The following is a 12249-nucleotide window of genomic DNA, read 5'->3' as shown; positions in this document are numbered from 1 at the left end:
ATTCATAATAGTGGTATACCTTTCTGCCCTATTGTATAAAATTTAGGCACTGTCTCAGACCTATTAGCTAAATATTTAGTGTCTAGATTTTCAACTCTATTAGATAGTAACATTTGCACCATAAATAGTTCAATAGAGTTTATAAATAAAAGTTAAAAGCATTTCTCCTAGAAATTTACTCACGGTTTCTTTTGTAGTAAAATCATTATTCACCAATGTCCCAGTTGAAGATGCATTAAGATGTCTCAAAACAGTGTGAATTTCATTTCGAATTGATGAGCTAATTTCCCTTACTCTGTTTGAAACAAACACATTTTGTTTTCCAAAATAAGTATTGCAAGCAAACTGAAGAATTAACCACAGGAAGCCCTCTTAGTCCCATCCTTGTTGGTATCTACATGCATTATTATGAATCAAAATTGCTTGAAACTTTAAACTTCCCAGCATGGTTCCACTATGTAGATGATAATTTTACCCTATTTGACGGTAATAAAGATGATTTAAATGAAATTCTTTCAATAATTTATAAGGTATTCCTCCCATCTTCTTGGCATACCTTCGTGGTGTGGTGGTCTGCATGCTGGGTGCATATTCCATAGCTCTGTGGTTCAATTTCCGGTGAAGGTGGTTGCTCATTTTTCCTTCTTCCAAAAAATACCTAATGTCTCTACAAATGAATTCAATTGATCCTTCTATTCATTTCACTTTTGAACTTGAGACATCCAATTCTCTTCCATTCTTCAACATTTTGATCACATGTAGCGTATCCATATTCAGTACTATTGTTTACCATAAACCTTCATTGGTTTGTCTTCCACCACACTTCAAATCATGCCATCTGACTAAACAAAGGTTACCTCCATTTTATTTCTTTGTTTTCTGTGCATTTCAAGTTTGCTCTTCCAAACTGGCACTTGATCAAGAACTAAATTTTTTAAAAGCAGTTGCTATTGACAGGGGATTTTTCACTTAACATTATTAACCAAGCAGCTAAAAAATTCTGATCTCAATGCATGAAAAGACGCACTCTCATTTTCATTCCTTCTTTCCATCAATTGGCTATAAAATTGCAGGTCTTTACAGAAATTTTACTTATTGGTTGTTTTTTTCTCTTATAAATAAAATTCCCTGTTTCATACTTGAGAACCTTATTCTGGATATGAATTTTTGGTGTGTTCACAGAATTCCTTGAAAATGTGGTTTAATTTACATTGGCCAAACTAAGAGAGCTTTAAAATTTTGTGATAAAGAACATGTGGCATATGTTAGGATAAAGGAAAATCGGAAATCCCGTTGCCCTGCACTGTTGATCTGAAAATCACACTTTCCATTTTTCTGCATCCAAAATTACTCAAGAAACATCTTCCATTGGTGAATTAGAATTTCTAGAGGCATTTCACATTCAAAAAAATCTTTCTGTGCTAATTAATGACCCTTATTTCAATCCTTGCTTACCTTCAGTCTTTAAGGAAATTATGTTTTAATTTTCTTGTTTCTTCAATAGATGACGCTGGTAGCTTAACTTTCGTCCAACTATTCATATCTTATTTTATCACCATATCTTGTTCATATGCACTTAGGTAGCTGAGGAAGATGATTCTATAGTTAAGCCATTGAAACTAGTCTTGCAAAATTTAGAAATATTATGCTGATTCTTGTTGTTGGATTTCTTCGATAATTAGTAAATAGGTTAAACAAGTTAAAATCTCTTGAAATTGTCAGATTAAAAAGACAAACATTTTGTAGTGTCACAGGCCTTTTTATCTTTAAGGTTTTTAAGGTAACCGTTTATTATGATTTTGATCTTTACTTAAAGTTCTTTCTGTATTCCTCACCAGAATGCAAATTAGTTGTTTGGTGTATTTAAGGTAAGATTTTGGGACCTTGAGAGAGAGTGTGTGTTTCTGGTGTGTGGGCTACATGGGTAGATTCTGCTAGTTCTAGTGAAATATAACTAACTCTGCTTTGCTTTCTATTGATATTTTAATCTGATATGATGGTTATTTATTGAGCTAGCTTAGTGTTTAAGTGTGTAGTCTTAGATTATGGATTAATGTGTAATTTAAATCGACTGTTCTTATATTAATTTGTAGTTCCACAAGCTGTGGTTATCTGTAGCACAATGCCCTTATGCTGTACCTTTTTTTTTTTTTTTTTTTTTTTTAAATCAAAGTTCATTTTAAATTGTTTGTAAGACTTTGTTGAATGTGTCAGATATAGCGATAACTCGGTACGTGTCTGTTAAGATTATAGGACTAAAGTAGCAGTACTAGACGAAATATAACCATATGTATCTTTTAATATGATTGTCTGAATGTCATTTTTTTAAAAACCAGCATAAATTTTATGTGAAATTATGTTTGAAGCTGCAAAATTTCCTTACAGTGTGATTTAAATTATACTTTTAGCAAATAACTTTTTAAAAATAAAACATTTTTGGTGACCATACAAATCTTTAAAATATGTTTGACTCTTTCAAAAACTGTTTATTTAAAATGGGCAGAACTCATCAGTCATTTAGATATACCATCACTGAAAATGTTGCCCGGGCAGTGACTGAATTACACCAATAAGAGAAGTTCCATCCCAGTTTTGATGTAAAACATATCGGGGGAATGGATCCAAGGTCTCACCGCTGAAACTCTGACTTTAGGCTCAACAGTATTTTAAGTGCTTCCACTGTGCAACGATATTGGCACTTATAAGCATTCATGCCTTTTCCTGAATGCCTAAGCATTTGGCTCCTTTACTACCAAGATATATTGGTGTTTTCAAACTTGTTTTTATGATTGCGGTGTTTAACAATAATGCATCTTTTAATAGTAGTGCGCTTTACCTGTTTTTGTTGTATCCTTAGAATGATATTTCAAGAGTAAAAGGGGTTGCATAGATAATTTCTTCATTTCTGTTTGCTGAGAGGTCCCTAATTTTTTACTTTGGTGGTCCTTAAAAATCTTCAAAAGCCCTTAATTTACATTTAAAAAATGGGTATATTAATAATGTAATTGTGTATGGTTTTGTTGACAAGAGAATAAAGATGGTTTTAAAATGCAGCAAAAAGTGAAATATGATATAAACCTTTCACATGCTTCTTTGATAGCAGAATCTAAAGTGTTCCAACACTTTTGACAGCCAGTCTTATGTTATAGTATTCCAAATAAATGAAGGAATTCAAATTATGTTGTGTATTTGCAAATCGGGTTCAAATGACATTGGCACTTTTTTTGAATTTGACCTCAGCATTAAAATTTGTATAACATATCCACACAGATAGTTGAAGTTTGCAGAAATGTAGATGAAATGATAATTATTCATGTATTTAATCCTGAAGGTCTGTATTTCACTTTTGATGTTGATTAGATTATTCGTCGCACAAGTTTTTATTTGAGTATTTTCAGAATTATTTTTAATAATTTAAAATTTAATTTATTTGCATGTAAGTATTTATTTAATGTTTATAATTAATACATTTTGTTGAACATGAAGGTAAGCAGTTATATAACGTAGCACTTATATGACAATCTATTTTAGAAAAAATGCCGTCCACGTCCCACTTACATGCTGAAACAACCAGATATCTCACATAATATGCGCAGTGTCCTTGTTGATTGGCTTATAGAAGTAGGGGAAGAATACAAACTTCAGGCTCAAACTATACATCTTGCTGTTTCCTACGTTGATCGATTCTTGTCACGTATGTCAGTTTTGCGAGGGAAATTGCAGCTGGTTGGAACTTCGTGTATGTTTATAGCAGCGTAAGTTTTTTTAGTTAATATACCTTTTTGTATTTTTAAAAGTTATAAGGTATGTTTAATCTTTGAAATCATTGCTTTCAATGAAGATTTAATTTTAAATTATTAAAGTGATATAAAAGCATAACATAATGCTTTTAGTAAAGGATTTAAGGTACTTTAATATAATAATCTGTTGTGTACATCATATCAGTCTGCATCTAATAATATTAGATTTTTATAGTATGCTCCTTTTTATAACCTCCATAACTGAAACTCTAGGTTCCACTATTGTTTTATCTGTTGCACAGTACACCCCCACCAAGCTTAATGCAGCTGCTCAGATGCTTTCAGAACTTCCCCAGTTCAAAGCTTGTATGCAGAATATGTTGAGCTATTACTGAAATTAATCTTTTATTTGTTACAACTACAGGCAAATTTTGCTGAGTGCAGATGTTGCAACATTAATACATAGCGCATGCGGCAAAATTGTGTCTTACAAAGTTGACTTTCTGTGGATAAAAAGTGTTTAGTATAATTAAGATTAAAAAAGTTTTTGTAATTTACAGAAACCTAACTAGTGCTCTAACTAAAAGGAAACAAATGTTAACTGAAATGATTTTTTTTTATTGCTTAACAAGTACACTGCGCACAAAAAGGGGGGACTGTTTTATATGTCCCGTTTTACTGGGCCAATTTCATGTCTAGAAAGCGCTACTTAGGATATGTATTAGATTTATATATAGCATTGTTCTGATATAGGTACTTTGACACAAAATCTGACTTTTTCTTAAATGGCATGCCAGTTTTTTTTTCCATATTTCCATTGCCACTCAAATTATGCCAAAGTGCAAAGTTTTGTAAAAAACTGCATGAGTAGTTATTTTAAAAAATTAGCTCTCAAAATTTTAGCTCCTCAGTGTTAATTGAACTTCAGATATATTTATTACTATCTCTTTTTTTTATTAAACTTACTTGATTCCTTCTTCCAGAATTCAAAATTTAGGCTTAAGCCAAATATAATTTGCACATTTTTTATGATTTAATTTTAAAAAAAATTTAAATATTAAAAAACTTTTTTTGAAAAAGATTTTGTGTTATAACGTAAAAAAAAAAATTTTAATGTCAAGTAGATGTATTTCTAGGCACACTGCAAAAAATTAGAATTTTTTAATAAAAAAATTTCTGAGATATACATGAATTTACATATTAGAGGGTTTTGAAATTCGGCATCCTTTTTTTTAAAGCGATAATAACGCCAAATGATTCCATTTTTTTATTAATGTTCTTATAATTTTTAGACCCTAAGTTTTTTTACTTCATGTTCAGTTTATTAGTTCTGTCATTATATCAAGTAAATTGTGACATAATCCATAATTTCAAATAAGCCCTGAATGTAAAATATCCAAAGCTGCAAATAAAATAAGAAATTTTATAAGTTCCCAAGACTTTTTACTTTATTAACAAAAATAAGGAAAACATATCAAAAATCATTGTTTCATTGAGAAAATATCCTTTCTATCCTAGGCAAGCAATGTATAGAAGAGGTAAATTAAATAATTAAAGTGAAGGGTATTTATTAGTAACACAAAAATGTTTTGATATTACGGCTGTATCCATATAGATTGCTCATAAAAACTGAATGTATATATAAACACATGCACGCACATATACATGCATACATAAAAATGCAAGTTTATGAACAGAAAAAAAAAAAAATTAACATTTATAATTCTTTTGCTTTAATGTCTTGATTTGCAGTTTTCCACAAAATTTTAATTTGGTAACATAATTCTTAAGCGGTCAATTACTGTTACATGTCGGATCACTTTCGAAACGGTAACCTTCTTGAAAACTGGCAAAGTTTTGACAGTGATTGATACTTTCGCAGCCGACACTAATCAGTTTACGTGATGATTCTCTGCAGGTGTGGGGGGTTAAAAAAACTACTTATTGCTTTCGGTGCATTAAGTGAAAGAGACATTCCACACTTTTCAAAAGCTTTGTTGACAAAGCTGCTAATGCTTTAGGAAACAATACAATCTTTCTCTCGGGACCTTGAGAGGTTTAAGCCACATAAGTGATAATATTATGTTTCTTTTTCATCTTTTCCAGAAGAGCAAAACTCTCAAACATTCTTTGTGCAAATTGTATCAAAAATTCATCTGCATGATGAGCTTCTGTATTGAAGATAAGGTTCAAAGCTTCTGCATTGAAGATAAGGTGAATATTATTAAACAAATACACAATGGAGGCAGCCAAATTGATATCTGCTAGAAATATAGTTTATCCAGACCAACAGTTAGCACTATATAAAAAATCTGATGTTCTAATTTTTGCTTATGAAAAAAAAATTGGATCCAAAAAAAAGTTGAGAAGTGGTGAGCATAGGGATGTTGAAGGTGTTCCTGAAATTGTTTGTCATTCAAAGAAGAAATAATCTGCCATTATATGGATAAATGCTTCACACTAAGGCCAATGACTTTGCCAAGTACGCTTGAGACATTGGAAAAGAATTAACAATAAATTAAATACCTACACTTAATAATTGCTTAACTATGATTTTTTTTCCTTTCCAAAATTGATTTATTATTAACTTCTGGTAGATGTGACAATGTTAGTCAGGTTTATATATATATTCTCTGTATCTATACATTTTTCTTTACGTACATTGATATTTGCAGTGTCCTGTATTTACCCCATTATGTTTTTTTGCATGCTTTTACATTATTACTACCTTTTTGAATGTTTTCGCTTTGCTACTTCTTTTATTAAGTGCAAAATTTCATAAACTGTCAGATTGCTGTGGGTGACAGGAACGTTGCATTAAAATATTTTCTCCTTATAATAATAAAATCAAAAATTAGTTATATTTGATTTAGGGGTTCAAAGATTGTCTTGTTAACTGTACTATTCATCAAGAGGGTTTTACTGTACAACATTTAACTCATTTCTTAAGTCCGTATGTAAATTAATTTTACGTTGTTTCAGAAATATGTTTTCCAAGTGCTATTGAATTATCTTAGGTGATGTACATATATTTTATATTTAATCAGTTTAGTTACAAATATTTGCTATTAGATAATCCCCACATCCTTTTTTTTAGCACTGGATAAAAAAAATTAAACATAAGCCTTCTTAAAATCGAATTCGAAATTTATTTTCGAATAAATTTCGAATTATTCGAAATAAGGAATTATTTCGAATTCTTATTTTGGGAATAAAGTTTAACTCTTCAAGAACATTGTATCTAAAATGTAATTTGGGAAAAAAAGCTGCACGCTGTTGCAGATAAATTTTTACTTTGGTTTCTGTTTACTGTTTAACTGGGAGTATCAATATATTGAAAAATGGAGCGTGATTTGCTCACACAGATGAAAATATTTTGAAACAAACAATTGTTCTGCTACTGCAGGGGTCTTGAACCACAGGACAATTCTCCTCTTGGTGTGGTTTGAATTTCACGGTAAATGTCATAAGTCGTTGATTTGTCTGTTAAACATTTAGTTTTAGTTTATGAATTAAAAAAATATTTTTATTCATGTTTTTCTATTTATCAACATTGTCTCTACTTTTTCTTGTTGGATTTTAAAACTGTAAACAAAAACAAGTTATAAAACTGTAATTAACAAATTGCAAAATAATCAAAACTTAAATCAATTTATGTGTATTTTTCAAGTTTGGGTAGAGAGGGAGTGGTTAAAGGATTGCATAGGGCAAAAAAAGTTTGAGAACCACTGTGCTATACTTTAGACTGAAATTCCAGTTTCATACGCCATGAAACTGCTCATAGTCTATTAGAATTGCGTCAGCATAATTGTTAGTTCTTAGCATTATTTTGCAAAAGATGTTTGAAATAACTGTTTACTAACTCTGTGTTCACTGTCTCTATATATTATTAATTTTGTCCCTTGTTCCTTGCAGAAAGTATGAAGAGATTTATCCTCCTGAATTAAAAGATTTTGCTTATATTACGGATGACACATACACAAAAAAGCAGATTTTAAGAATGGAGCATCTTATATTAAAAGTTCTAGCTTTTGACATTGCTCCTCCAACTGCATATTCTTTTTTGCAAATCTTTTGCTGTATGGCTTCTGCACCTCAGCTAGTGTCAAATTTGGCACAGGTATTGTATTTTTTTGTATCAATTTAGCTGTCTTGTTTTCAAATCAATTAGTATTATGAATAATTAAATGTTTGGAAAAAATTCATGTATTAATTTTATTCATATGGTAATATCCCAGTTAATGTTTAGTATGTGTTCCTAGAAATTGGGATAGAGGAATATGTGACCAAGAATATACAAAATTTATTTCAACTCTTTTTTTCCCCCATACTAAGATAATCAGCTCTCTCTCTCTATCTCTCTCTATATATATATATACACAGTATGAAGTCCGAGATCCAGATTCGTCAGGACTTCGGCGATTCCGGATTTGGGATTTTCCGGATACTAGATCATCAGTTTAAATCTAGTAAGATTGCATTGCAGAAATTGTAAAATTAAATAAATGAAATTGTGATTAATGAAGTAATGAACATTTATGATCTAAAGTGTATCAAAATTTACAAAAAAAAGCTCAATATTTATTTGTTTACTTTATTAAACATGTCTTTCAATGTAAGTTGTTTAAGTTGCTTCTTTTTTTGTGCTAATACTTTCTCTTTAATTATGTAAACGGACATAATTTTTTGTTTAATTACAGTGTTGAAGTCCTGTAATTGCTGTGTGGATAATTCCGACTAACTTCTCAATCGAAATTTTTTCGTTTTCAATAACCTGTCCCTTTCTTCATACTACAGATTTTGGCATGTATTAATTAACTGATGATTGAGGAGCATTGTCATCACAATGAAAAACTTTTTATATCATCTTCATTTAATACTGCTTTTCCACATTTCTTTACAAAATCCGTTAAGTGGAAAATTTCACCTTTTGTTTGCGATATCCGAAAATCTTTAAAATTCAGGGTTATTATTATAAAATTTAGTTATCATTCACTATACATATTTGGCTATGTATCATGAGATTGGCGACTAAAGACAAGTTGTTTCGCTAAATTTTATCTTTCTTCTATCGCGTGCTGAAACAATTAAACCTATTGAACTGTATTAGTTATTTATTATACTTATGTCTATTTCTTGCATATGTGTAAGGCTTATATGAGTTCTGAATAAATAAATTCCCACATATACTTAAAGCTTATTGAGGGCCGGTGCTAGATATCTTCCTGCCTAATGCAGTCTCTGTGGGTCCTAAATTCTGCTACCAAGTGCCTTCCCTAAATTCTGCCGCCTAGTGTGGCCATATGAGTCCTGGTGCTGGTTCTGGGTTCATGTGAATAACAAATCAGTTATTCTTAATTCAGCTAGCACTAAATGTAATCTTTTGGCCTTTGGGTGTCATTAAGAAAATGTATTTTTAGATTATGGAAAGAAATTATTGTTAAATTTTTCTTCGTCAACATTTCTTAGCACATTTATCTTAAATTTGTAATCATTGCCAAGCGTAATGTCAACATAAAGGCTATCATACTCTACATTATTCAATTACTAACATGAAAAATTGTTTAGGAATTGCTACATGAGTCATTATTCAAGCTGTCATATATTGATAAACATGCAGTGATGAAAGCAAAATATAATAAATAACGATTTATCAGGTTGGTGTCAGGGATATAAAATATTAGTAAGTGCAAAATCAACAATGTTATCTATGTAGAATGTTTCGGTTTGAAATGTACGCCAAGCAGATGTGCAGCAACTGAGCCAAATTACTGATCTCACAAATTTATGCTAAAATGATTGTTTCTTCAATAAAGAGGTATTTTATTTAGTGCCAAAGTAAAATTAAGAATCAGGACTCTCCATGTGTTTTATTATGTGCAAGGGGGATGAAATGCTCATGCGTAAAGCATACCCAAAAAAATTGATGGCTTTGATGTCCGGATTTTAGATCATTTCAGATATTGGATGTCCGGATCTCTGACTTTATACTGTATATGTATATGTGTGTATAAATATATTGTTGCATTTTTGTGGGTTCGTGGATTTGTAGTGATTGTCAACAACACTTTATGAAGCATGAAAACACAATTTATTAGTGAGTATTACTCAGGACAGCAAGTCATGGAATTTGAATATTTTAGTCAAAATCGGGAAAAATTAGGGAATTTCATACGGCAATCCTCATAAAAAAAAAGAGAGTTTTTTGCCAACGTTGGAAGCAATCACTTTCTTGGCGTCATTCGGCCAGCTGGCATAGAGCCAGTTTGTGCAGCTCCAATTAGATTGTCTTTTAAAAGGGCAAAGCAAGTTTCCAGCAACTTTGTTTTCAGTAATCTGGAGAATCGAGAGACTCGTATGTGCATGTGCAATGCATGTTGAACTAAAGAAAATACCAATTCTCGTATACAAAAAAATCAGTTTAATATACGGTACCAAGGAGGTTAGAATAGCCTCCATGTACGGTACACACGGGATTTGGCAACATTATCATGTGCAATAAATGGGTCATTTCAAAATTGTGCCAGGGCCGTAGCATATACTAGGATTCTACTGCAGAATCTTTTAAACCTTTTCTTTTTAATAAATGCTGTATTTGTCATTTTGCAATAAAATAAAAAAAATAGTAATCAATCACATAGGCTAACCATTTAATATAACTATATTCGGCAAAATATCATTGATTCTCTGGCATAATCCTGAAACTAATTCTAGCAGTATGATGACATACCATCATGAAATTTAATGCACACATTTTTTGCTTATGTATGCTACTAAATAAATATATAAAATACCTGCATTTATTTACAAAAGTCATTAAACAGATTTCGTTTAGCTGCAAAATGTCTACAGTGTCAAAAAATATATATATACATATGTATGTGATATGTTTTCAAGTGGTACCATAATTAATTTACCTCTTAGCGCAGCCAACGTGCATTATATGGATAGACTGAAATTTTCTTAAAACACATTAGGAAAAGTCGGGGAATTTCATTCGCCTGTTTAAGTGGCAACCCTTACTGACAATAAAACTCAATAGACTACGAGACACTCGATAGACCTGCTATCGATTAACGAGACACTCAATAGATTATGAGATACTATCTGTCTACTCCGTGTACCAGCAGGGTTTATGCAGCTTTCGGCCTGCCTTCAAGAACATTCTGGGCCAAACTGGTAAGAATTCATTCTAAAAGGTTCTCTGTCTATGGTGTGTCACCAAATGGGCAGTTTCTCGCCAAATATGGTAATCCTAAACCCACCTTGTGGGGAAGCTACCTTGCTGCAGCTGGGCATTTTGTAACAAAATATGTGTGTGTGCACATACATGGATTTAGAATTTTGCAGTTATATGTTAAGGAAATAATTTAGTTATATTTGTAGCCTTTTTTTTTTTTCCTTTATGAAGCAATTCTCAGTAGCAACCTGTCACATTCATAAGGCCATATCTTTATTTTGAACATCTAACAAAATTCATTTGCTGCAAGATGCATATTTTTCATTACTGTGGTTGAATTTTTATTACTGAAATTTGTAGGAAGTTCTTGGGCTCCTGATTTTCAGAATTATTACCTTTACATTCTGTACAAAAATTTATCCAAATCTATCAAAATATAAAAAATAGTTAAAAATTTCTCTTATATGATCTCTGTTCTGATGTCAAAATAGTTGTTAACAAAAGTTGGTTAAACTAGACTTATTCGGTGATTAATTTAGTTATAGATTTTTATCTGTTAATAAATCTTGAAGAGTTTATGGTAACTATAGCTTTACTTCTTAAATAGATTTTATCTATAATCTTTCCCTGTGCATTCAGGTTAGCTTTGTCATGCACATAGTTATGCTAAGTATGGAATCAATACTATCTTCCAATGTAGCAGATAGAATACATCCGGTGAACAAATTCGTGCAGGAATAGCAACTCAAGCATTTACATCATGACTATGCTGTTTGTTTTATAGAATGTAGATTGGAAAGGTTACTATATCCCCTGCTATGTTTCCATTTGTAATATAATTCAGTTGTATATGAGATAATGTTTATAGATAATAATGAATAATGAATTGGCGTAAATTTACCACTGTTAAGGGGACGATTTAAGTATAATTATGATATCTGATTGTAACAAAAGTTTTCCACCAAAAAATTTTCTTAATAAAGTTAGAAAAAAAAAAGAAGCATGAAAGCAGTACCTTTAGCATGGGTAGTAATCACCACCCAAATATATGATTTTCTGCCAATGTTTTGGTATTTTTTCAAAGCCTTTGGCCCAGAAACTTGGTGGCCGCAAGTCCTGAAACATATCAATCTCATTTCTGACGTCCTGTGCAGAATGGATTATAACACCAGCAAGATTTAGCTGTGACAACCCACTGTCAATGAATAATAACAAAAAATCGTTCATTGTGCTAAAAGTGAAGAAAATGACAAAATAATAATTGAATGAGTGATACAGCATTGCAGCAAGAACATGCCATTGATATGCCCAATGTGCAAATTCTGTGTC

General features: G+C 31.2%; 1 protein-coding gene across 1 annotated transcript in view; it reads left to right on the top strand.

Moving 5' to 3' along the window:
- Positions 1-12249, top strand: part of LOC118184042 (G2/mitotic-specific cyclin-A-like) — a 94753-nt gene that overhangs the window by 33101 nt on the left and 49403 nt on the right. The window contains exons 4-5 of the mRNA XM_035353681.2: positions 3532-3755; positions 7656-7860. Coding sequence (XP_035209572.1) covers positions 3532-3755; positions 7656-7860 — 429 coding nt within the window. The remainder of the gene's footprint in view (positions 1-3531; positions 3756-7655; positions 7861-12249) is intronic.

Source organism: Stegodyphus dumicola, chromosome X2, assembly GCF_044657685.1.
Source record: "Stegodyphus dumicola isolate Sdum_Otavi_A_Nest chromosome X2, ASM4465768v1".
In the NCBI taxonomy this organism is placed as follows: domain Eukaryota; kingdom Metazoa; phylum Arthropoda; class Arachnida; order Araneae; family Eresidae; genus Stegodyphus; species Stegodyphus dumicola.
Note: the sequence above shows the minus strand (reverse complement) of the source record. Positions and strands in the feature narration are given on the sequence as shown.